The 26994-nt window shown below is 41.6% G+C and overlaps 2 protein-coding genes across 2 annotated transcripts; one reads left to right on the top strand and one right to left on the bottom strand.

Moving 5' to 3' along the window:
• Nucleotides 1-1142: 1142 nt before the first annotated feature.
• On the bottom strand, nucleotides 1143-6930 carry LOC128501881 (NADPH oxidase organizer 1-like). Its single transcript, XM_053471525.1, has 8 exons — nucleotides 6830-6930; nucleotides 5322-5402; nucleotides 4898-4973; nucleotides 4020-4200; nucleotides 3538-3728; nucleotides 3044-3157; nucleotides 2339-2456; nucleotides 1143-1850 (listed from the first exon to the last, which is right to left on the bottom strand). Exons 1-8 carry the CDS (start codon nucleotides 6899-6901, stop codon nucleotides 1382-1384), a joined length of 1302 nt encoding a protein of 433 aa, XP_053327500.1. The 5' UTR covers nucleotides 6902-6930; the 3' UTR covers nucleotides 1143-1381.
• A 9461-nt stretch (nucleotides 6931-16391) lies between these two features.
• On the top strand, nucleotides 16392-21956 carry GFER (growth factor, augmenter of liver regeneration). The gene is made up of 5 exons (XM_053472021.1): nucleotides 16392-16446; nucleotides 16867-16994; nucleotides 19986-20291; nucleotides 21135-21343; nucleotides 21722-21956. Exons 1-5 carry the CDS (start codon nucleotides 16392-16394, stop codon nucleotides 21882-21884), a joined length of 861 nt encoding a protein of 286 aa, XP_053327996.1. The 3' UTR covers nucleotides 21885-21956.
• Nucleotides 21957-26994: the final 5038 nt, after the last annotated feature.

The following is a 26994-nucleotide window of genomic DNA, read 5'->3' as shown; positions in this document are numbered from 1 at the left end:
CTGTCTGATCTGAGGATCAGCGCCAGGTCTAGGCATCTGGCACATGGGGGCAAACGCCTGGTGGGTTGCTGGCCATGGGCTCCCCGACGGCTGTCATCAGGCGGCTGCTGGCCTTAAAGGGCCAGGGCTGCCTCAACATCGCCTCTCCAACTCCCTATAACATTGTTTCAAAACCACTAACACCACTAACCAGCTAATTCACCCCAAATCACATTTGTTTTCATTAACTATGTCTAAGATCAACAGTTTAATCATACATGATAATTCAATAGTCATTTTTTATGATGAGGCCCCTTTAAACAAACAAGTTTTACTACAAATCACCACAATTCTTCATAGTGATCATCGCCAAACGGCAATAAGACAATCCGATACTCTTATAATCTACTCCACAGAACCTTTCAGCAACATAACTAATAAGAACTTAATTATAGAGCCGTACAATAATATCCCGATAATATAAACTAACGTTCAAAAGTTTGGGGTCACTTAGAAATGTCCTTTGTTTTTGAAAGAAAAGCAAAGTTTGTCCATTACAATAACATGTAATGGATCAGAAATCCAGCGCAGACGGGGTTAATGCTGTAAATGACTATTGTAGCTGGAAACGGCTGATTTTTAATGGAATCTCTTCATAGGCGTACAGAGGCCCTTTATCACTCCCATCACTCCTATGACTCCCATCACAATGGCCCTCTATCACTCCTATCACTCCCATCACAATGGCACGTTGTGTTCGCTGATCCAAGTTTAAGTTTAAAAGGCTAATTGATGGTTAGAAAACCCTTTTTGTGATTATGTTACAGCCAGAAATGTCCTTGTTTTCCATGAAAACAGCTGAGTGACCCCAAACTTTTGAACGGTGGTGTATTTCAGGTAGAAAAAAATTCTATTACAGGTATAGCATTACCGCTAGGTATAATCATGTCTATATACGACATTACTCAAATAATCTTGTAAATAAACAAGTATAAAAAAAAACCCCAAATCTGCCGACTTGAGGAGAATGAAGCTCCATTCATGTAATCGAAGTTGACGACATTTCGTTTTAAAGATGCTGTTCCACCAGAAAACGTTACTCTAGCTCTGTAACATGCTAAGGAAATAGACCTTAGTGGGTCTGTCATTTTAATATTTCATAAAAACACAGAAGAAGCCTTTTTTTAGTTTCCATGGCAACAACCTATTATTGCCTGCATTTACATATCACATTCCCTGAAAAAAAATTATGAATAAGGAAACATTTTACATGACTAAAAAATGATTACTTTGAACAGATTGGGCATTTAACATTCGTAGGATGGAGGCTTCCGATGCTACATTTAGTTATAAAAGGGTTAAAATTCAGCACGATAGGTGGAACAGCAACTTTAACGTGACTTTATTTCTCCCGTTCTTCTGGAAGCATCTGTTGGTCTCCAAAAGCTCCCTCTAGGCTAAGCCTGGCTAGCGATTTCCCTACAGCTCTCCTTGTGACCGTACTACATTTCTGAAGGATCTCATCCGGCTTTGGCCTTGCTGGGACCTTGGGAACGTCGGACGTGGTCTCCACGCTGGAAATAGATTGTTTGGAGCTGCTGAACGAAGAGCTGTCGTCGGAGGCAGAGTTTGAGTTCATGTTGCACTCCATCAAACTGTCCACGTCGGAATCTATATAAGATCGAGCTTCGGACCCCAGTGACTGGGATCTCTCCCTTTCCTCAGGGTTGCTTCTGTCTTCTCTTTGGTTTGGTAGTAGGTTTGAAACTGAGATATTTCTCTCCCTCCTGAGAATGTTCTGGAATCTCTCATAGTGGTTCGCGTATGGCTTCAGGAAGGCAGACGGAATATATCCTTTCCTTGTGTTGTATCTAAAAATTCAAAAATAAGACAGACAGGGAAGTTAGAATGACGTTCACTGCTTGTGATTGCCTGCATTTCTCTAAAAAGCAGAAAAAATTAAAGTTTTCCCCGAAATTTGCACCTAAAAACCTTTAATAAAATGTGTAGTACAAGATGCTACAAGATGTGTAGAAGTTATAGTACTCAAATATTATGGCATCGTTTAAAAAAATAAATAAAACGATATAGGCAGCCATTTTGAATTACAACCGACCTCTTGCAAGGCAGTGTTTCTCCATATATAAAACAAAGGAGCAGCTTTCAAGAAGAGGGGGGTATCACAGAAAAGCGAAAAAATAAATGAAGGGCGATTTTTAAAATAAGGGAATGGCAAAGTAGGTCTGGTAACCGCGTCATTGCAATGGGCAACCACGGAGAACATTAAAGTTTGTGACGAGGAATACAAATTCCACACCCGCCACTCTCAGGTTTAGGAGATGAAGGGACGAGGCCGCACCTGATCAGCCACCAGCCGCTGTCGGATTTTTTCAGAACTTCCACCACTGTGCCGATGCTCACCGAAATTTCATCAGGGTTCTGGGCTTCATGGGCTTTTACCACCACAGATAATGTACCTGGAAAAAAATAACAGATTATAGCCGCTGTTGGGGCATCCTCCCCCCAAAAAAACCCAAGAGATTACAGATGTGAATGACAGACACCCCCCACACACACTCCCACCCGTCTCTGTCTGATATACGGGGTGGTTTTAAAGGGAATCCATAGAAAATATTCTTTCAGTATGTTCATTTGCATGTTTGAGTTTGTCATGTCTAATGTTCTAAAAATAGATGCAATGCTTGTCGTGCTTGAGTTCAAAAGTTCAAAAAGAGCTCCAACATAAAATTTAAGATGTTTTATTTGTTTTGAGCAAATTCTGCTTCTTGTATCTCAAATTGAAGCGCCAGCCGGAAGTTAGTCACTTTTTTCCCTTCTTCTAAGATTAGTCAGTGACCAAGTACTAATGAGCTGCATCATAACTTTCATGTAGGAACCTGAATGCATTGAAGAGCCCCTCTGCGCCAAAAGTTACAGAGATCTACAGAAAGATTATCGTTCTTATTCTCCAGGGTTGAGAAAAGCCAGGTTTTGTTAAACATTGAAAACACTTATTTTTCTGTTTCACTGAGAAAATGATTTTACAGACAAATCGTAAATATACCTTCTTCTTGGCTTTCCTCGTCCCCACTGTTCTCGTCAGCATCTCTGTCGACCTTCAAGTAAGGGGCCGGGAACCAGGCTAGTTGCCTGTCCTCATTCTCAACCAGCCACCAACCTGTTGTGGATTCGTCATTCAGATTATGTACAAAAACGACATCCTATTGCCTTATCACCATCAACACATAACTATCAGTCAATTATGGGAATGTGACATTGTGTTATTGTCTTTCCCTTGATGCTACATGACATCTTCTACACAACCCAGAAGAGACGTTCCAAATCTCGACTTGGAACACCAAGGTTCCTTAAGTCATTTGTTGATTAATACAGAATATACATACATAATAACCAAATCTGGCATTTGACGAAGCTTCACCAGAGGATGAATAAACCATAGTATGCATTTAGGATCCACAGATTTAAAACAGCGAAGTCTACGCATAGGACACCTTATGTCAATTGTGACCAGAACTTAAATGACGTTCCATAGCCTACCTGTGCTTTCTCGTAATAACACATCCAAGATCTGGTTTCTCTTGACTCGGAATGGTCTGTTCTTCAAGTCAATGCTTTCAAAGTCCTCAATACAAAGAAAGCTAGAAGCCACCAGGGGTCCTGAGATTTCTGGGATATGGCCGTCAGCGACTGTCTTCTCCTCTTTCTTCTCAGAAGGCATAATTACAATGCTGAGGAACACAGCAGAAATAAATCAAACAACGATTCCGAGTGTTATAAAAGTCACATTTCTTAAATGTAGTCAAAGCCACCATCCATCCACCAAGGTGGCCTTACTTCAACGACAGAGAAGCCAGTGGCTCCCAATTTTGGTGGAAAATCCCCTCCATGTCATATATTTCATCACAAACCTCAACTACACTCTACAGCAGTTCTCAGATTGTGGTACATGGACCACTGATGGACCTTTCAAAGTTTGCCACCAAATTAGAAACTTTTGTAAACTTCTATCAGATTGTTACCTGTTATCTGAGAAGGAAGGTTTAAGGTCGTTATCCTTCAGCGTGAAAAAATGAACCACTAGATCGCACTGAGATATCTTGGCGTCAAGGTTCAGCAGCGTTTGGGAGTAAGTCTCAAGCCTTTCCAACGTCTCCAAGAACTTTTTTGACTCTTTTTTCTTTGCGAAGGGGCGGGGAGCACCTGAATTAAGAATAAGAGAGAGAAAAAGAAACTTTAGGTGATTGAGAAATAGGTAACTGTCCTACGTGCCATCGTTGCCACCTGCTGGCCACCTCTAGAATTGCCCCTTTTAGAAATGGATTGATATTGAGAAATTCTCCAAGATTCCACAGAATAATGCAAAAGCCAGGAATTTTAAATCATATTATTAATTACTTTTAAACATTCCTTATATCACAACAGACTTGTCTTCTAAATTTGCTACCAAAATAGCAAGATGTGAAGGAATATGGTTTGTATTGGTCCTGACAAATTAAGACGTTTATAACTAAATATTATTATTATTTATTATCTTTTATTTATATAGCGCCAACAATTTACGCAGCGGTTATAACATTATTTTTTTGTTACTTTGAGGTGGGAAAAAAATGTATTTTATCATATCATTTTCCCTCATTCCTATTTCTTCAGTTGTGATAAACTATATCCTCTAACCACGTGTGATTGGTCGAATGGCTGTGTTGCCATTGCAGCAGAAGTGATGCTAGACATCAATGTGCGCTTTCAAAATCACAAATTTGCTAAAAAAAAAAAAAAAAAAAAGTATTTTCTATCATTGAATAATGGCTTGCCTAACATTAAAGAGCAGAAGAGAGAGAAGAGAGGAGAGAGAGGAGAGAAAAGAGAGAAAGAAAAGAGAGAGAGCACACTTTCTTACCTTTTAATTTGGGTATAATTCTCTCTGATTTATTTAACACTCCAGACTCAAGAGGAAATTGTTGTTTAAGTTCCTTCTAGAACATAGAAACACAACGTCACGTCAGTAACAAATGAGTTCTGTTTAATTTTGATAGCTGTGTTCATATCTTTGGGGGGGGGGCACTGTGTCCAAGCTGCTCAATGTCCAATTCCTTATTGACCCCCGTCGTATGGATCCATCAAATATAGTATATCCACCAATTTTCCAAATACAATTTTTTTGGAGGTTTTTAAGGGGCTCTCAAAACATTTTATAATTTATAAACCACGGTCTGCAGGGGATAGAAAGGACGCTTTACTCGCACTGGGGTTCTCGGTGTTCTAATACAGAATCCCTTCCAAAAACATGGAAATATTTGTTTTTGGGTTTTTTTTAAACTTACCTGGAAGTTTTTGAACTCTTCAAAAGTCCTGTAGATGAGAACTTTGTTGTGGTCCGACCAGAGCACTGAAAACATATACGTCTGTGAAAGAGCAAAAAAATAAAAATAAAATATAAATAAAATATTTTGAATATATTATATATTATATATATATAATACGCCGATTTTCTGCAAATGTTAAATGGCAAAATCCTTTGTAACTTTCCTAAGAAGTCAAGACTGGTTTTGCCCAGAACAAAAAAAAGTTTAAATGCATGTGGAAATAGAATTTGCCGGCAGATCGGCCCCATTCGGCCCACGTCTAGTCTGCCCTTTTCTCCTGCTGTAAAGACTCAAACCTTAATCAGTCGTTGGTCTCGTCTTAGATTCAGGAGCCGTATGCCGATCCCATGCATTTTTAATACCCCCTCACTGTATTACCCTCTACCACTTCTGCTGGGAGGCTGTTCCATTCATCTACCACCCATTCAGTGAATACAAACACAAATTGATATAAGAAATTCAGAGTGTTCAGAAACTCTGCATTTTGTGAAAATCTGCAACATTTGTAAGCAAAGACACACAATCCTTACATACAATGAATAATGCTTATCTAGTAACAGAAAAGGGGTTAATATTTTTGTTTATATAATTTTCGATGGGGCCCTATAACTGAGGGCGCATATAATGAAAAAAGCAATCTTCTATGATTGTAATTTCCCCTTAATTTATCGTATTTGCTCGATTATAAGACAACCCCCAAAAATCTGATTATTAATTTAGGAAAAAAGGAAAAAAAGCCTGAATATAATATTAATTCACACGTAAAATACTTTGTCATATTTAATAAAAACTATGATTTCGAAAAATGATTTTTTGTTTTTATTTCCTTTTATTTGCCAACCTGCCCCCAGTTTTGCACATCTGCCCCACAGATATGCCTTATACCCCCTATATGCCACTCTGCCCCCAGAAATGCCTTATATGCCACTTTGCCACCCTGATATTCCTTTTAACCCCCTATATGCCACTCTGCCTCCAGAAAGCCCTCATACCCCCCATTATTTGCCACTCTTACCCTCCCCCAACTTACCAGTGCATCTCTAGACTCCCCATGCTTCAGATTCAATGATGTGTAGAGGAAGTGCCGGCAGCAGTGGAGGTTGTCTGCGCGCATCGTGCCGGAGAGAAGGATCCAGGCCCCCTGCAGCGCTGCGGGGGATCTGGATCTTAGTCTTGCAGTCAGACTTCTATTTGAGGTCTGATTATAAGACGACCTCTAATATAAGACAATGGTTATTTTCTGATACAAACTTTGTCTTATAATCGAGCAAATGCGGTAATTTTCTATATTTACAGAAGAAATGTAACTTAATGTTACATAGAAACATAGATTCTGATGGTAGATTAGAACCATTCCGCCCATCTAGTCTGTCTGTTTTTCCTGATGTAAGAATGGTTCTTATCTGCCATCAAATTCTATGTTTTGCCAGACAGAAGGAACATGTATAATCTATACAGCGTCTCACCTTGTGCTTCCCATGCTGCATTACCCCGATGGCTTCCACCTGTACAGGATGCCTGTGGCTGCCTTGTCTCATGGTCACTGTGGGATGCTCAGCATTCACTCCGCTCGGTACTCTATCTGTCTGAGCAGCTAAATACCGTTCTGCCTGAGGGTGTGGCTTCTAGCCCAGCAGCCAATCAGCATCCACCATGCACTTCCATTCACCTGTGTACACATGATTCATTTCTTGGAACAGAAGATTTATTTCTTTTGCTTCTTGAGGCTTTTTATGTTTTCCAGATAATGTCTTTCAATATAAATCATGCACAAAAAAAGCATGAATTCTAATAGTTTTTAAAATAAATAAAGAATCTATATTAAATATTTTATTATAAAACTCTCTTTTTCAGGGTTTTACCCTGGATGCAATGTTGACGGTTTGTTGCCGGGACCAGGGAGGGGGCGACTGGGCAATTGCATCTTCCAGCGTATGTGTGTGTCTGGGTATATTAGTGTATGAGCGTGTCTGGGTATATGAATGTATGTGTGTGTCTGGGTATATGAATGTATGTGTGTGTCTGGGTATATGAATGTATGTGTGTGTCTGGGTATATTAGTGTATGAGCGTGTCTGGGTATGTTAGCGTATGTGTGTGTCTGGGTATATGAGTGTATGTGTGTGTCTGGGTATATGAGTGTATGTGTGTGTCTGGGTATATGAGTGTATGTGTGTGTCTGGGTATATAAGTGTAAGTGTGTGTCTGGGTATATGAGTGTATGTGTGTGTCTGGGTATATGAGTGTAAGTGTGTGTCTGGGTATATGAGTGTATGTGTGTGTCTGGGTATATGAGTATAAGTGTGTGTCTGGGTATGTTAGCGTATGTGTGTGTTTGGGTATATGAGTGTGTGTGTGTGTCTGGGTATATGAGTATAAGTGTGTGTCTGGGTATATGAATGTATGTGTGTGTCTGGGTATATGAATGTATGTGTGTGTCTGGGTATATGAATGTATGTGTGTGTCTGGGTATATTAGTGTATGAGCGTGTCTGGGTATGTTAGCGTATGTGTGTGTCTGGGTATATAAGTGTAAGTGTGTGTCTGGGTATATGAGTGTATGTGTGTGTCTGGGTATATGAGTGTAAGTGTGTGTCTGGGTATATGAGTGTATGTGTGTGTCTGGGTATATGAGTATAAGTGTGTGTCTGGGTATGTTAGCGTATGTGTGTGTTTGGGTATATGAGTGTATGTGTGTGTCTGGGTATATGAGTATAAGTGTGTGTCTGGGTATATAAGTGTATGTGTGTGTTTGGGTATGTTAGCATGCGTGTGTGTGGGTACATTAGCATGCGTGTGTCTTGGTATATTAGTCTGTGTGTTTGGGTATGTTGGTATGAGTGTCTGAGCGTATATATGTTAGCATGATTTTCTGGGTGTATGTGTGTGTCTGAATGTGAGTGTCTCAGTGTGTGTGTTAGCATGAGTATCTGTGTGTGTGAGTGTCATCATTCTGACATCGCACGATAGAGCCCCTGCGCGGGAGGTTGAAAAAACTGCTAAAAGGGAGAAATAAGAGGCTGTGGAGAGGTGGAAATTTGGAGGCTGTGGAGGGGGGCAACGTAGGAGGCAGAAGTGAGTGTATGGGTAAACGTTAATGTATATGTATGGGAATGGGAGAGGGTGTGTGTATGTGTACGTGTATGGGTGTGTATGTGTATGGGAGAGGGTGTGTGTGTGTGTACGTGTATGGGTGTGTGTGTATGGGAGAGAGTGTGTATGTGTACGTGTATGGGTGTGTATGTGTATGGGAGAGGGTGTGTATGTGTACATTTATGGGAGTGTATGTGTATGGGAGAGAGTGTGTATGTGTACGTGTATGGGTGTGTATGTGTATGGGAGAGAGTGTGTATGTGTACGTGTATGTGTGTGTGTGTGTGTGTATGGGAGAGAGTGTGTATGTGTACGTGTATGGGTGTGTGTGTGTACATCAGATGAGTATCAGCATCTCATTTTTTTTACAAAACAGGACTTTTTTTACAGATAATCTTTGAGCCAAATGAAAATTTAAATATTGTGGAAAAAAAATGTATTCACTTAATTTTAAATATATTGCTCAAGGTCTGAAACAGAAGACACGCCTTCCCCAATGAGCCACCCACTTTACCAATAGGAAATCTCGCCCGTTCATTGAACCATCAATATCATGGACTGTTTCACTGACGATAATGTATTGTTAAACTATAGTGAATAGCCACAATATTTCCCAATCTGTTATCACCGATAAGTCATTAGCACAAAGATTACATCATTTCAATAAGAAAGCAGACGTACCTCTATCGATCCCCGTCGTACAGCTGAATGGAGGAAATAGAACATTTTGTTCTGATTCACCTTCTAGTATGATCTGATCGAGTGTTTGCTGCCTCCATTATGTCTTTCACACAGAGATTTACTGTATGTGCCCTTTAAGCGTTGGCACCTTCTGGCCCGGGGGACAGGCAAAGGCAAGCAGTCCCGTGCCTTACTCCCAGTAACTACATACACACTAGTAGAACTACTTACATACACACATTCACACTAACACATACTTACATACATGCTCATGCTAAACACAGAGACTTACACACTCATGCTACCACACATGCACACATACCACTCATGCTAGCACACATTCATGCTAGCACACACTCATGCTAACACTTACACATTCATGCTAGCACACACTCGTGCTGACACATAGTCCCTCAAACACATACAATATTTACACACTCGTGCAAACACACACACACTAATGCTAACACACACTTACACATGCAAACTCACGCTAACACACTGACACACCAACACACTGTCCAATGGGCCTGCCTGTCAATGCTTTTGTGTCACATGATGTCACGCAAGGCTTGGCCGATGTGGGTGTTGTGATTTCATGCCCCATTTGGGGTGTGCGTCAGCATATGGTGTTAGAGTGTGTGTGTGTCAATACATGGTGTTAGAGTGTGTGTATGTTAATGTGGGTGGAGCCATGATGTTACGTTGTATTCTCTCAGTGGAATGTCCCACGTTCACCAAATCCATGCACACTGCACCATTTAGACATTTTCGCAGGACAGATGCCAGTTCTCAGGACTGTCAATTCAGGACTCTTGGCAGCTATGATTTAGGAATAAATTTTTATATTTTTGCTGTTATAGTCTTAGAAAGAATATTTCCACGTAGGAGAGCTTCAAATCCTATATCATGTTGGCCAAAATTCTCATATTCACCGAGGTTGGACCTGCATAGGATGCCAGCAGGACAATGAACACAGTGTTCCGGGCCAGAAGTAATGAATAATTTGGTTTGGAGAGCTTTGGTCTTTCGTATCATCACCTTTAATGAGATGATCAGCTGCCATTGCAGATTTTTAATAATACACGTCAAATATTCAGCATAATACAAAGAATCTTTAATGATCTTTTTTATTATTAAATATTAACTTATCCACCCAGACAAATGTTGCAAAATGTTGACATTCCTGGGAGGCGAATGAGTCAAAACCGAAAAAAAAGGGACTATAGATAACCTTTGAGTCGATGCGATTCCCAGGTATATCGTGTCATTGATAACAAATTAAAGGGACCAGAGACGGAGTAACTGCGGAAACAAACTCAGAAGGTGCTCTGGGGGCAGAAATCCAACCTGTGGCTTTGGAGCCGTAGCTCTGTGACATGTCATGTGCCCATAAAATGTACATTAAAAAGATATAGATTTATAAAGAAGTCTTTATTCTTAGTTTATTGTATATATGGTAGCTGTATGGTTCCTTTAAACGGTTGTGGTCCCCAAGTTGAAAATGTATGGCGAGATTCTGCAGAATTCCCCATAAGTATTTGCCCCATAAGCCTTTGCCCCATAAGCATTTGCCCCTTTCCCTTACCCCCAGAGGGTTGCTGTGCACGCTCCATGCACATGATATATATATATATGGCGGGGGCCTTATACATGTGCAAAAAGAGCCCTCACTGACTTCAATTGGAGGGCTCTCCTTCCACCGATTGGCTGCTTGAAGCAGCCAATCAATGGCAAGACTTTTTTTTCCTTTCTGAAGAATGCATATTAAAATACAGAGGGTCACAGAGTACATTAATCTGCGTTCTTCTACGGTGGGGCTGTCAGGGACATTAAACTGCCCCTTTACATTGATCAACCCGAAATCTGTTGATCTCCCGCAGCATTTAATAGAAGGTTTTCTCTCTCTATTAGACGCCTCTAGCCTTTCAAACCGTGACTCTTCATTCGTCACAAGACACATTCATCAGTGAGTACGAAACAATTTATTGCCCTTTTCCGGCCGGTAGACGCAGATCCTCGTAGCCACTGCTACGTTATCACGGATTGCAACACCGTTTATTAATTTATAACGTAGCTTCAGAATAAATGCCCCATGCCCCGGAAAGCAGCATCTGGCGCAGGCACATTTATTTACACCTTAACCATCATATGCGCTTCAATGCTTTAAAAGTCCCTTTCAATTCGATGGAGTTCATTTTGCAAATGCATGGGGGGGGTCCTGCGGTATCCCCCTATATGCAACTGCCCCCCCCAGCCCTTAGATATGTTCAGTGCCGAACACATCTCCCTGCACAATGGCGCAATGAAAGCTGCGGGTAGGGGTCTTTTTAGGCCGCCGTGTGCGTTGGTGGAAAGAAACCCCCCCCATTGATTTCAATGCAAATGCTATCCTGCCACTTATTGGCTGCTTCAAGTTGCCAATCAGTGCCAAGAAACTATGGACCACAAAAGAAGAATCAGGGCAGCTGCAGCTCTGTAGCTGCACCTTCTACCTAAGGTAGGTGGCTTTATTTTTTTAACGCGCCACCTACCAGAATACAACACTCTATTTAACCCGTTATAGGGAGCGCAACCTAAAAAGAGGTGAAGGCACATTTCTCTTTTAACCGAAGTGCGCCATATTGTAAGAAGTAAAAAGCAAAGACAAAGAAGTATAAATTCCCACGTTCCAAACCCAACCCTGCAAATACATGCCTTCAGTAAACGCGGAAATACAAAGGGCCGCTGGGGTATAACGTGTAACCGTCAGCCTCAGGTCGTTCTGTTACCATTGCCCGGCCTCACACATCGCAACGCGACAATCAGTTTCCTACTTGAGACATTTTCAAATAGTTCACTAATATCTAGATAAGCTTTATCTAAAGTCACCAGGTCCAAAACGGCAACAATATTTATTCACATTATCGGCGTGCTTTGTCTGGCATGTGCCCAGTGGGCCGCTGGAGGACAGAGCCTTATCTGCATGGGCAGCGGCTGGATGTATGCCCGTCCGCATGCTACGTGAGCGTAAGAACATAGCCTATGGCTGCGCATATTTAGCTGTTGGCTGCACTTACAGTATTGGGGCGGCTGCTCGTTATACCAACAGGGATCGTTGATGACATCACATTCTAATTACAGAGACATTAATCTCAAGCAGGCCCCCCCTTTGCAGCTATAATGGCTTCCACTCTTATGGGAAGATTTTGGGGGAGTTTCTGTGGTAATTTTTGCCCGTTCATCCAGTAGAGCGTCTGTGAGGTCAGGCGCTGATGTTGGACGAGACGCCCGGCTCGCAATCTCCATTCCGGTTCATCCCAAAGGTGTTGGATGGGGTTGAGGTCGGGGCTCTGTGCGGCCGGTCAAGTCCTTCCAACTCATCCAACCGTGTCCTTATGGACCTTGCTTTTTGCGCTGGGCCACAGTCATGCTGGTATAGAAAAGGGTCTTCCCCAAACTGTTCCAACAAACTTGGAACCAGAGCATGGTCCAAAATATCTTGGGATGTCCTCTTCCCCTGTTGGCCCAAGAAGTTGTGATCTGCCTTGGCGCTAACCCAAGGAAGCGCCACCTTTTGGGGAAGCTCACGAACTATGGAGGCTCTGCCGACTCGGCACAATCCTCCATAGAATTAAGGATCTATCCTTTTAACCGGAACATAAATCAGTGGCGCTACAAAAAAAACCCTGATTGCTCAAGAATCTGCTGGTACTATATAATACATACATGATGAAAATAAACAACTAATTTCACAAGAAACCAACAATCTCGAAGTTTCAATTCGGTGCAATAAAAAGAATTCATGATATTGTAACTGCGTATCGCATAACCTAATCTTTATTGCCATTGTTTCATGGCGGTCACAACCACGCATTCCAACGTTTCCCCGTAGATAGAGCATTTATTTGGAGTTTATTTCCTGAAACGCTGACATTGTAGCACGAGTTCAAAGATCCTTTTTAGCTACAATGTTGACTTTCATTGTCTGAACGTACTTTGCCTATCTAAACAAGCTTTTGTTGTCCACCGTGAAGGGATTGCCCCAGATAGACGCCGTAGAACATGGCAGCCGACTTCTCCAAGCGTGTTCCTTGGTGGAAATAACTTCAGATCCCTACATTGTATGGCTCTATACGCTAAATAAACTCATCTAATAGGATTTACGTATTAAAATTAGGAATATATATACATTATTAGAAACTAGCTTTATGTAGATAGCATCTTAATTGCCCGTTCTTGGGATCAGCATGCTTATTCCTCCTCTCTTGCTTTGCTAAAAGCCGTGTTCTCCTTTCCTACCCTGCCCAAAGTTGTTGTTTTTTACATACAGCATTAAGCATGTAAGTAATAAATAAATATTTTATTTTACTTACCTGGAGCTTTAACGTGTCTACTCACCTACTTGTGGTCCGCTGGCGTCTTCCCAACACTACAATTAGGACATCCAACGTAACGCGTGCCATCATCACATGAACAGGGGGCCACATCGCGGAAAAGGACCCAAATTGTGACTTTATTATTTGCAATCAGGGGCTACTGATGATGCGTTGGAGGTTGGAGAATCTTGTGCTTTTCTTTTATTTATTTATTTTATTTAGTTTATTTATTTTAATTATTATTTTATATTTATATATATTATTTTAAATATTAAAATAATATATAAAATAATATATATAAATAGTATTTTAATATTTAAAATAATATATATAAATATAAAATTTATATATATTATTTTAAATATTTAAAAAAAAAAACTGGTATTGCTAATTTTATGTAACTCCTTAAACGTTTCTATTTAAATGAACGGAGCCGTTTACAAAGGGTTAAATATCAAGAACTTTCGGGCAACATTTAAAAAAAAATAAAGTTACAGATTTCTTATTGTTGTAATTTGCGACGGATTTGTTCTACTAGATAGAAATACGAATCATTCCGGCACAAAACAAATTTTTTCTAACCATCTGATTGAAAAGATATTGTTTGTGAAAGTTTATCCGAGGCGACGTAACGCCGGTATTACCGGGATTAGGAAAGACTTAGATGTGATCAACATATTGCAACAAATTTTGAACAAACTTCTGACTTTCTATTCTGCTTGTGATGTTAAATTGCAGTTGCTTGAGTCATCTTTCCTTTATTATATAAAAATATTGATTGGATATATAATATTACTAATATTCTTACTCGGGCTATAATATCGCATGTCTTACGTGTACCGATCAACTCAGGTAAAATGTTAACAAAGCACTGCAACATCTCAGGCTAATAAACATAAAAAAGCCAATATTAATTTAAAAGAATTTAAACACAGAAAATAATCAGATTTTTCTGCTGTAATGGCAACAATACATTTAAGCCTATCGGTGCCTTCTGCTTGTGTGACATGGAAGGATGGAGATGATGGTGGGGAGGAATATGATGAGGTCGGTAGGTAGGAATTATGATGTGGGTGGGTGTAATGATGGTCAGGGGCACTGGCACATACATGCACACACACACACATACATACAGACACACTATCTAACACCTTACACTTACACGTGTACACACACAGGCACTCTAACGCCATACACTTACACATCCATCCATGCATACATATATACATGCACACACACACACACCCTCTCTAAATATTATACGCGCCAACAACTTGCGCAGCGCTTCTTACAATACAGATATTCAAGGGGTCTGACAAGACGAGAATTGACAGACTGGAACAAACCGGTACATTAGGTGGAGAGGCTCGGCTCGCAAGCTTACAATCATGAGGGATAGTTTTTATTAAAACTTAAATACATCTGGAACGGACGTGCAAATTCCCTTTCTAGCCGCATTCGCATGTCAGATAGAAAGAAGCCATGATGGAACCAAACAATGACATCATTATTGATGTCATGGCTTCCAAAAAGCAGCTTGCTGCAAGGGATGTTACTTAAATACTGGCACGTCCCCAAAACTATTATTCTGTTTGTTTACGAGGCATTCTTACTTCATGACATGCCAAAGATATTTGCATATTTTGACCAAGAAATGTTTTTGGAATGTGCGATACAGCCCAGAAAAACATTTTCAACATTAAAGGGTTATTAGGACTTTTTTGAATTTTTTTAATGTTTTGCACCTTTTTACCTCTAAGGAATAATTTTCAATGATTTGCAGACTGTTTAGCAAAGTTGCATATTTTTACCTCTAATCTTTTTAGGAGATCTACAACATTTTTGGCATGTTTATTCTCTGCTGTAAAAGTGATTTCTGTGTATTAAAGAACTTATTTTTTTTGTAATTTATTTAAATAAAAATGACACTGGTTAATTCCATACTTATATCAAAATATTATTAAAATATATTATTATAAAATATATTATAATAATTTAAATATTTGAAAATAATATAATTTATTGTTATTAGTAGTAAAATTAATATTATCATTATTCCGACCATACCAGTGCTCTCTCAGTGGTCACGGGCCACAGTGATACTTAGACCTATGTGGTCTTGTTTATTCATCAAGTATACTTTAAAATTGCATGGTTTTGTCCCTATTCTGAACAAAAAATGCCATTTCCACAATAAGAGCACCATGAAATATGATATTTAGCTATTTCCATATTTTTTTTTATTCCCAGTCCTGGTTCCAATGGCACGTTGTGTTCGCAAATCCAAGTTTAAGTTTAAAAGGCAAATTGGTCGTTAGAAAACCCCTTTTAGCAATTAAATTCAAGCTAGAAATTTCCTTGAAAACAGCTGTGACCCCAAACTTTTGAATGGTAGTGTACAGTACGTATAATATATATATATATATATATATTTATATATAATATTAATATAATAATATTAATATTATATATATATTTTATATATGTATACATTCTTTTGTTCCAATCACTGACCCTTACATTAAATGTAATATCTATATTAATTCAGGAGTTTAATAATTAAATCCGAAGAATATAATCACCAGCCTTCTGCTCGGGTGTTCATTGGAATTAACACGGCTCCACATGTTCTGAAATCTGCCCCTAAACATGGTACTAAAAAGTAGACTATAACTCAACATGGCTTCATCCAGTTCATAAATTAGTGGGGGTAGCAGTGAGGTCTGCCCCAAAAATAGCTGAAACTCCTATAAGAGAATAGACATTTATTGAAAGTTACGCTCATGAACACCTGACCCCTTCAGCTCTGACTTTTGGGAAAGATTTTAGGAAAAACCCCACTTTATCTCAGGTGTGATGGTCTCAGACTATCCATTACTGTCTAACAAGTGTCCATTCATGGCTTTCCAACCTCAGGTTCTAGATCGCTCTTTCTTGGAGACCTCCAGTCGATGTAAACACAATGGCATCCTTGTGAACTTTTTTTATTGTGAGCTTGTTTCATGCTTTTGAAGATATCTTCCAGAATTGCACAATACGGCCCTGGCCGCTTATTTATTTATTTTTGTATTTCCTTGTCAATAACAATGTGATAGATGTTTGACGAAGGGAGGCTGAGGATGCTGTCCTTTGTGATCTAAAGTCTGTCTTATTTCCTTGTATCACAGAGCGTGCGATCAACACATTGGCCACCTTGGTGATAAGAAACAAATGTGGTTTGGTATTTGCCCTGAGACTCTGGAGGCTCGCAGGACGCTACCCTGGTTGGACTAAACCAGGACCAGAAAAAAAATCTAGAACCGGGACTGTGAGATAATTAAACTTTTGGAGACGTTATTGGCTGACGTAATAAATGTCACCATGTAATCAGCAGTCTCTAGCACTTCTTCAGATGAGGTCCCGGCGTCATCTCATTTTCTACTGAGGGCCAGGGAGGACCTCCGCTGCGATTTGAAGATTTTGGGAAGCATCCCCCTGCTCGAAATGTCCAAGGGTACTCTCGTAGGAGCACATTTCACATAGTTCTAGACACTTCCAGAGGACTTTTTGGTATTTTCATTGTCCAGGGGTGTCCAGAGCAAGATGGTAGGCAGCAACTCTCTAACCGTATGTTCTCCACCCTACCAAAGAAGACTCAAAAGTCTTCATTGATCCTGACAACATCCAGTTGTTTTGGGATGTTATATTACAGGGCCGCCAGCTTGGGTTTGACTTCCAGGGTGAATTGTTCCAGAGGGCTTTTACTTGGTCTCCTTGGTCCCATATGCATCTGCCTCTTTCCATCACCCCCAGCTCCTTGGCTTGTAGGACATGTGTTCGGCCAAACATATCTCCTACAGCCTGCACGCACCTGATGCACTCATTGTCAGGTAGCTCAAGTGCTGGTTTGACGAGGGTTCTGGAGGGTCTTAGGAGCCATCCCTTTAACACCTCTGTTGGAAGGCAGCTTCGTGCATCAATTCACGCTTAAAGGAAGTAATGAGGCCATGTTTTGCATTTCGCGACCAAGCAATATCTTGGAAGCTTCTAGACGAGCAAACTTTGGGATGTAGACCTAGAGCACGTTCAGTTAGTCACGCACCATTAATCAATATGACTTAAACAGGGAAACAACTTCGAAAAAAAAAACAAGAAAAGCCACATAATTTGTTCTTAAACAATAAGACTCAAACAAGTATTTACACGAGTAAGTAAAAATGTATCAGCTTCCGGGCTGTCTCCCTCGAAAGAGAATACAGACGTGACTTCACCTAGCGTGAAGTTTCTGGGTTAAGAAAATAAAGAGAGATTCTGGGACAATGCTTTAAAAGTGGTTTTGTTACCATAGCAACCAATGAACATGTTTTTTTAAGATACGGTTATGGTTATAGATATGGTTATTCCTCTTCCCTATCGTTAAGTTGGTTGGGTCCGGCAGCCTTTGTAAGGATGTCTGAGGAGAAGGGAGAGAACTTCAGGAGATGGATAAGATGTATATGATAGCTAAGGGGTCCCTTTAATGTGTATGATAACTGAGGGGTCCCTGTAATGTATATGATAGCTGAGGGGTCCCTTAAAATGTACACAAGGTCCTTGTTGGAACCACATCGGGGGATTCTTGATGGGCTATGTTTCATGAGACCCCTGCGACCTGCATACTCTTGTACGAAAAGCAATCCCATTGATTTCAATGAGTGTGCTTCTCTGCCACTAATTGGCCACCTCAAGCAGCCAATCAGCCATGAGACTCGTCGGACTAGAGAGGAGACGGAGGGCAGTTTTTGTTTCCTTAACCTTTTAAAGGGTTACTCAGAGTACTTTAATAAGGGTTCTTATTTGGAGACTCTGCCGGTGACATTAAACTGTCCCTTTATGCTAAAAAGCCTGACAATTATTATGGCTGTAACAAGCTGCGTTGTTTTTTTTAATTTATTGGTGAAACATATATTTTTCGGGTATAACTTCCTCTTTAAATTAAAATATCTGCTTAGGGCTACAAGGAAATGCTTCATCAGTAAAACGGGTGTAAATTGACTGAACTATTTTTAGAACTTATGACCAATTCTTCAATGAAACCTCGGCGGATTAAAGTCCAGCCGCAAATTGCACTTTAGGAACCAGTTATTGCGTTTTTTCCTCCCCTATGACAAGACGCGCCACGTTTTACCCGTCAACTTATATTATATAATAATATATAATAATATATTAATATATAATAATATATAATAATAATAATATATAATAAGATATAATAATAATTAAATAAAAATATATAATACTGGTAATAATATAATAATAATGTAGACTGCGATCCCTAAATATTGACACCGGCTTTCATTTTTGAAATCTGATTTATTTCTTAATTTTTCAGCATCAATATTTGAACCCCCCCCCCCATTAGAGAACCATTTCATAGCGGTTTCACTTCAAGGAACTGCGTGAAGCTCCACGGAGAGGGATTGTTTTATGCGATTGACGTCATTTTTATTATTATTATTATTTTTCATTTCCTTGTGCAGCGAAAAATGCAACACAAACCAAGTGAATGAACTGAAACCTCCCATAGGTAACGCGTGTATTAATGTATGTAACTGGGCGCGTGCGTAATAAGTATGTTAGTGTGCCTAAGCGTGTTACTGTCAGCGTGCATACACCGGCTCCATCTACCTGCAGGATGTGGCCAGGACTACCTGCTGGCATCACAGGTAGTCACGCTGGCCTCAGTGGGCGTTCCTGCCGATGTTGCGGGACACCCCCCCATTTAAGGGGGAAATGGGCGGAGAGTGGGGCATGTCAGGACCCCCTCTCGCGACGTGGAGAAGCGGGACTTCTCTCAGAGTCTCAGGGCAGTTCCCAGGTGTGCATGTCAGTACGTGTATGTATTTATGTACGTGTATGTTACTGTGTAAGGGTATGTATGTTACGGCGTGTATAAGTATGTGAATGTGTGTGTAGGAGGGCCCCAACTGTACGTATCGCATGGGGGGGCACGGTATTTTTTTTAAAGCCACTTACCCTGAGACAAAATTTAACCCTTTAAAAGCCCATTGTGAAGATTCTTTACATATGTATATACATACTATATGATCACAGCCGTGCAGAATAGTAAGGAGTCAGTTCCAGACTGTGTGACCCTAAGAATCTGCCCCTTCACCCTGAGATTGGGGCAAAAACCCTGGGATTCTGGGATTCCCAGGTGTGTGTATGTGTGGGTCTGTATATATATATATATATATATATATGTGTGTGTATATATATTTATATACACATTTATATATATATATACATATATCTACATACATACATACATATATATATACATACATATATATAATATATTATTCGTTATATTGAATACAAATGTCTCCAAATATTTAGAACATGTGTGTGTATATATATATAGGTATATAAATATATATATTTGGATATATATTTCTATAATATTTTGCGGCTTATTCTTCAGTTTTATTATTTAATATTTGCAGAAATAATAAAATCATGTAATTGTTACAGATTTTAGTCATCAGCCCCCTGTGGCCGCGGCCCCGGCCCGGTAGATGCGCCGCGGTACTCCCGGCACTGTCGGCTTCCTGGCAGGGAAAGCCACTCCCAGAATGCACTGCTCCCAAGATGGCGGCGCCCAGTAACCGGCAAGCCCCGCATCCTTTCAGCGGCTTTCCTATCCAGATACCCGGGGTGAAGACCGAAGGCAGCGGCCATGCGGGGGGACAAGAGGGGCTCCCCAAAAAGCCCTGTAGGGCCTGCGTGGACTTCAAGAGCTGGATGAGGCAGCAGAGGAAGGAGAGCACGGCGGCCCAGGTCAAATAATAAACCCGTCCCCTGTCTGTCACCGGTGGGGGTGCAGTGTGCCCTGTCACCGGGGGTGGGGGTAGAGGCAGTGCTTTCTCGTCTCCTGGGCAGGGGTGCAGTTTGTCCTGTGCCCGTCTCCGGGGGGGGCAGTTTGTCCTGTGCCCGTCTCCGGGGGGGTTGTTTCAGTTTGTCCTGTGCCCGTCTCCGGGGGGGGGGGGGTTGTTTCAGTTTGTCCTGTGCCCCTCTCCGGGGGGGGGGGTTGTTTCAGTTTGTCCTGTGCCCGTCTCCGGGGGGGAGGTGGCAGTTTGTCCTGTGCCCGTCTCCGGGGGGGAGGTGGCAGTTTGTCCTGTGCCCGTCTCCGGGGGGGGAGGTGGCAGTTTGTCCTGTGCCTGTCTCCGGGGGGGGAGGTGGCAGTTTGTCCTGTGCCCGTCTCCGGGGGGGGTTAGTTTGTCCTGTGCCCGTCTCCGGGGGGCAGTTTGTCCTGTGCCCGTCTCCGGGGGGGGGGCAGTTTGTCCTGTGCCCGTCTCCGGGGGGGCAGTTTGTCCTGTGCCTGTCTCCGGGGGGGGCAGTTTGTCCTGTGCCCGGCTCGGGGGGGGGCAGTTTGTCCTTTGCCCGTCTCCTGGTGGGAGGACAGCTTGTATACGAAGTAAGACGGACCGATATATTAGGTAAAGAAGGCCCGGCTACACTCTATAGAGACCTTTTCTTTAGGCAGCATTAATGGTTCCATCTAAAGAGGAGACCTCTGTGGCATTGGAAATTTATATGACTCATTTAGACGTCATCGTAGTCAGAGCCTTCTACGAGTATGATCTTCCAGCACGATTGATGCTTCTTTTTCCTTTCTTTAAGGAAGCTGACATTGAAGATAAGGAAAGACCCCCTGAGTGCCCCTTAGACCGGGAGGAGCTTGGTAGAAACACCTGGTCGTTTTTACACACGATGGCAGCTTATTACCCAGATCACCCCTCTACCAACCAGCAGCAGGAGATGAGAAGCTTCATCGGCCTCTTCTCCAAGTTTTATCCCTGCGATGAGTGTGCGGAGGACCTGAGAGAGAGGTACGCATCCTGAGATGCTTCTGCTTTATTACAGAACGGAAAAGCATGACTTTGGTAATAAATGCAGTGGTTCATTAAAAGGAAAGTGCAAAAAAAATTGCTTGGTTGCAATGTCAGGTGTTAAAGAAACACCATTTCCACCCAGGGGTGTAATAAGCTTTTAAAGACGTGTAGCAGACTTGTTCATTAAAATCCATACGAATGTCCGAGAACGACGAGAGACCCCCAACGAAACAAACGAAAATGAGGGCTCTGCATTTTTATTTGGTTTTCGTCACCGTTTCCCCCCTCTTACAATTGATCAAAACCTGTACGGCCGTCATTACTGAGGGGTAATGAGCATTTTAATTTCGCTGTGCGTTTGATTTTCTTTTACAGGTTAAAGACCACGCAGCCTGACACGAGCAGCAGACACAGGTTGTCCCAGTGGATGTGTATGTTACACAACGACGTGAATAAAAAGCTGGGAAAGTTGGAGTTTGACTGTTCCAAAGTGGACGAGCGATGGCGTGACGGCTGGAAGGATGGATCCTGTGACTGATCAGCTTTGTGCATTGCCAGTGACAATGGGGCGGCTTTTACCTAAACGTTGAGATTAAAATCTTGTCTTGAAGTGTTTACTTTAATGCGATTTGATGGTCAGGTGGCTAATGTCAGATTGGATCTTTAAGGGGTTTCTCCTATTATGCCTTATTTTGAAGGCTCCTTGATGCACTGATACTACGATTGACCGTTTATGTCTTTACATGTTACTATGTAACAAACGAGGAGCCGCTATGAACCTCCATCGTGAACACGTTCAACATCAACCCCGGGCAGTCAAAGAATATCGCTGTTACATGTAATTAAAACATTGTACTGAGGTATTTCTTTTGGTTATTGAGGCATAGATTGTGGTTGGTCCTGATGCCCCAGGGGAAGCTTTCAGGGCATATAACATGTCGTGGGCTTATGACAATGACCTGGTGCATACATCACTACATGTGCCCTGGTCCTCTCTGCAGAAAAGTCCACCTCTAGCCAAAGAGCTATTTTCTAGCCTCGATTGTCTTGTCAGCAGGGGGGGGGGCAAATTAAAACAAATCAGTTTAACATAATTTGCTTGGTTCATTTTATCTTCTGTAATTTGGCACCTGATCTGTAATGCGATAACATTTTGTGATCATTGTTTTTTTTTGTTTTTTTTTTCTATAAAATTTTTAAACCCAATAATAATAAATACGAGATTTATTTCTGCATTGAAGAATATAGTTTGAATTTATGAGATCTTTTTCTCTGGTTTTTACATATTCTGTCTGAATATTAAATTTATTGCTGTATAAAAACCGCTGTCATTGTGTTGGTTCTTGATAAAGACATCAAAATCAATTGGCAGGATTTCTATACATTTTTTCTTTTACACGTGTATATTTTAATATAATTGGCGCTGGAGACAGTGTATTTCCCCGTTGACGCACCTAGGTATACAATGCCCCCAGACCCATGGAAAAATATTTAGGTGGATCAAAAGTGAAGTGGGTGGAGCTATAATGTTTCCACACCCCTGCCCCCCCCTTCGCTGTGCCATATTTAAAAGCCAGCCAGAAGAAAAGCAAGAACCGGGACGCATATAATGTCTGTATTTAGCGACCAAGAGCCGGCCCCCCTTCTCAAATCACTAAAGAGGTATCTGACTTGGAAATGCTACATGACCTGGGCACAAGTATATATTCGGGGGGGGGGGGCTGTGTGTCTATACTTCATATAGGAGCTTATATGCACATATACATATAGGAGCTCATCCCATACATAGAATATGTATATGCAGATAGGAACCCTTCAGCCCACATGGTCTACCTTCGCAAGCACCTGTGTTAAAGCAGAGTTAAGTGATCAAAGCGAAGCCGCCGCCGTGTTTCCTGCCGCCTCGTTGCTCAGTCTCGGTAGAAGAGCAGATTTTCCTCTTTTGTCTCCGTTCAGCGAGGCCGTGATCTGGAACGTGGAAACGCTTGCTTCCCAGCATGTAAAATTAGCTCTTTTTTTTTGTCCTCGCTCTGTCAGAGCATCATCATCACACAACTGCCTCGTGATTTGCTGCTGGTAACCGGCCCTCCTCGTTACCCGAGGACCAAAGGATTCCGTCCTCGTTACGATCATTCTTTCTGTATCGCAGGCATTAGCTCTGTCTCAATGTGTCTTTCAACCTTACAATCCAAGAATGATTTTTAACCCCGTACTATCTATTCACGTACTTTCATATTATATTTTCTATATTTTAGGACTGCTTTTTTTGCATTTTTCACCCTCATTCATGACCCTCAATTATGAATTAGGAATAACGGAGATCATCCACGGCATTCTACAGCATTCTTCGCAGAAACAGAGCTTGCAATCTAGCGCAGGATTGTGAGAACTGTAAGTGTTAAACGGTCACAACAATACTTCATTTCTAATGAACGACAGAGAAAGATAAGGAGAAAATACATTCTTGTGACCTTGAGTGATCTTTTTAAGTTTCTATGGCAACAGCCTATCATGGTGGGCTTTGCGTCACATGGCAATTCAAAATTCCCTGAAAAATTATGTTATGAATAACCCTACATGGTTAAACAATTATTTTGGGGAAGGGTCTGGATGACGTTTCCAATGCCATAGTTATGAAAGTATTCCGTTTTCTAGAGTAGGTGGAACGGCGTCTTTAAATATTACAAATAAATTAATCATTAAGGGGAAAAATGATTAGCAACCCAGAAGCATAAAACGCTAGAGAATGCGTCATTTGCGTACTTGACTTGCCGTAAGCCTAACCTAGCATGCGCCGCTGTTCTTACTTCTGGTCGTTGGGAAATGATGTCATATCCCGTCATCCAACTTTTAAAGGAAGCGTGGCATGTCCACTTGGCCCAGCCATCCATAGTGTTAATGGGCCAGATGGGGTGATCAGTAACGTCCATTGACTTGTGGCCATACCAGGGAAGCCTAGAGACTCCAGGCGAAGAGCCGTTGGGGGTCACTGGGGGGATCCCCGGGTGGCGGGAGCAGCATTGTGGCACACCTCACACACTGCCCACTTCCCCCTCCCAAAATGGCGTGTGTCCCATGAGGTCAGCGGAGCACCCATCCATGTCAGAGGGACCGACTACCCGCATCCCGCAGGAGTCCCTGTTATGCATCAGAGAGGCTGCCTCCACCATGGTCCTGCCACCCTAGGCCAGATACGTCACTGGCTTTTACATGTTTGTCTTCTGAGACGATATCAAACATGGGTGTAGGTCATCTATCGCAAAAAGACCTTTTTAGAATAAAAAGAGCAGTGGTTTGGTTACAATTTTCATTTCTGTCCACAAGATGGTAGCGCTCATTAGTCTTAAAACTTCCTTCAGCTGCTCTTTTTTATATATATCATCTATCTTATGTACGTACTGATTATTTCACTTATATTTACCTACAATTAACCAATTTATCCAGAGCACAGACATTTTACATGCCCTGTGGGGGGAAAAAAACAGGAAGGAAACTAATTAAATCTGTATTTAAAAGGTAAGAGGCACCGAATCTTTTTTTTAGTCAACTCGGGGGAAGGAATTTCCATACCCCCCTCTGAGCACAAGCTGAACAGGAAGCTACTGTAAGAAGATAGGAAAGTAAACTCAAAACTATACATTATTCGTTCATACAAAAATAATTGCAATTACAGCTGTCTAGTTTCTTGGAAACCACTTAGGGGCTGTGCCGGTTTGACCGGTGTGGTGGAGACCCCCAACTAGATGCAGGTACGGCTGGTGTCTGCAGAAACGCCAGCCCTATTTTTATTATATTAAAGGCATTTTTTTAGTCCATGTCTATTTGGCTGCATGCAGATTGGTGCAGGCATTATTTAGTTATTTTCTGTCTCATTTAGCTCCTCCCCCACCTGCCTTTACTAAAGCAGGAAGCGTACTGCAGTACGCTTCTTGCACATGCTCAGTAGAACTCCCACTCGACTGTGGTAGAATAAGCCAATCACACGTATGTTATTTGAACACCGATGTTGTGATAGCATACGTGTGATTGGCCGCTTCAGTGATAGTGCTATTGTGAATGTGTTTTACATATTAACCCTTCCTGGTAACATCTTTATATTAAAACAAAGTTCATATATCTTTTATTACGCTACCTTTGTTAAGCGAAGAGTTTGGCCACTTAGGAAAGTCTTCTGGCTGGAGACATGAGTCATCTGATGAAGATAAACTCCTTTCCTGGTTAATCCTGTTACGCATCGAGCGCTGACCGCGGGACAATGTATCACGAGCTCGCAGTCCTCCTTCTGACACAAAGCAGGCGCTCAGCGCCGAGGCGTCACGGCCATCTATGAATGGCTTCTGAAATAGAGTTCCCCAGAGCGCTTGTAACTTGGCATCAATATCCTTCAAAATACTTAACCTTCATTACTATCGAGAATCTGTGGAGATCTCATAAAATGAATGCTGTCGGAAATCACGATACACCCGTGAATACGATGTTGGTGCGTTACAATGTGTTTACTTGTATGTTTTGTTTTTTCCTGATTGTGTTTTAATATTTGTTGGTCAATTCACAGAATATTCCCTTAGTTTCATATTGATGGGGCACGTGGTTATTTTTTAATTTCTATAAATTTTTCTACATTTCGTTAATTCGTGCAAATGTTGGAAAATAAGGACAGCAACGAAACAAACATAAAGAACTTAGAATTTTCATTTGCATTTTGTTGCCTCTTCTTTCTTTGTCCGCTTCACCCCAGTATGAAGTTGAGCAGGCATCTCGGAGCGCTTCCGGGGGAGAGGCCGTCCTCATGGAGCAAGCAATGGCTCTGCCCTTCTTCATAAGTCCTCCAAGAGACCAGAATATTGCAGACAGAGGTTCCGCGCCTCTCTTTCTCCGAGAATCCGTCTGCTATTAAGGGGAAGGGGTGTGCGCAGAGGCTCCGCCATTTTGCAGAATGGCTCTGCGAGGCCTCATTAATGGAGCTGATACGGAGGAGAAGCAGATAATGAAAGTGGAAGTGATTCTTCGTTTCAGGTATGATTTGACAGCGACCGGCTGCATATCTGGGAGGCGTCAGTAACATTTCCAGGAGACACCCAATCTTTCATAAGAAGCCCGGCTTCAGAGGACATACATTTCATGGCCTATGCCAAGCATGGGGTTTTTTAAAAGGTCAGAACGTGGTGAGGGATGGCAACGTCATGGTTTACCCAAAACATTAACAACATCTGGACTTCCCATGTTCGAGAGATTCAGCAACACTGGACCATGCTTGATTCTGGTCCAGAAGACGTTTCCGTTCTTCTATTTGAATGCCCGGGATAAGGACTCCATAGGACTCCCTTGACTTATACCTTATAGCAAAGGTTCCTGAGAGGATCCCCATCAGGGTCAGGTGAAGAGAATAGCCTCTGGATGGGCCACAAGGGGCCTACAGACCCATAATGTGATAATAACCCCCCCATACCACTACCTTGTTACCAATGCATGTAACATGAGGAGGGGGGCATCTGTACTTGGTTAACATTGGGTCCCTGGGCTAAAGGGGTTGTTTTTTAACCGTCATGGGAAAACAGCAGCAGGAGGGGGTGGGCATTTTTTTAGTATATAGGGCATACAGTTGCAACAATGAATCAACCGCATATCGGGCTGATACAATTATCTGG

This window comes from Spea bombifrons, chromosome 7 (assembly GCF_027358695.1).
Source record: "Spea bombifrons isolate aSpeBom1 chromosome 7, aSpeBom1.2.pri, whole genome shotgun sequence".
NCBI lineage: Eukaryota > Metazoa > Chordata > Amphibia > Anura > Pelobatidae > Spea > Spea bombifrons.
This window is presented reverse-complemented; position numbering and strand designations above follow the sequence as displayed.

What these genes read in the sequence shown, in the direction of transcription:
- GFER (XM_053472021.1), top strand. Translation starts at nt 16,392, where the DNA reads ATGGCTTTCCAACCTCAGGTTCTAGATCGCTCTTTCTTGGAGACCTCC. An exon ending in AAATGTCCAAGGGTACTCTC is followed by an intron (nt 16,995 to 19,985) that starts GTAGGAGCACAT and finishes TAATTGTTACAG; the next exon opens with ATTTTAGTCATCAGCCCCCT. An exon ending in GCGGAGGACCTGAGAGAGAG is followed by an intron (nt 21,344 to 21,721) that starts GTACGCATCCTG and finishes TTTCTTTTACAG; the next exon opens with GTTAAAGACCACGCAGCCTG.
- LOC128501881 (XM_053471525.1), bottom strand. Translation starts at nt 6,901, where the DNA reads ATGAGACAAGGCAGCCACAGGCATCCTGTACAGGTGGAAGCCATCGGG. An exon ending in CCTTCCTTCTCAGATAACAG is followed by an intron (nt 3,729 to 4,019) that starts GTAACAATCTGA and finishes TGTGTTCCTCAG; the next exon opens with CATTGTAATTATGCCTTCTG. An exon ending in CGAGGAAAGCCAAGAAGAAG is followed by an intron (nt 2,457 to 3,043) that starts GTATATTTACGA and finishes ATTTTTTTCCAG; the next exon opens with GTACATTATCTGTGGTGGTA.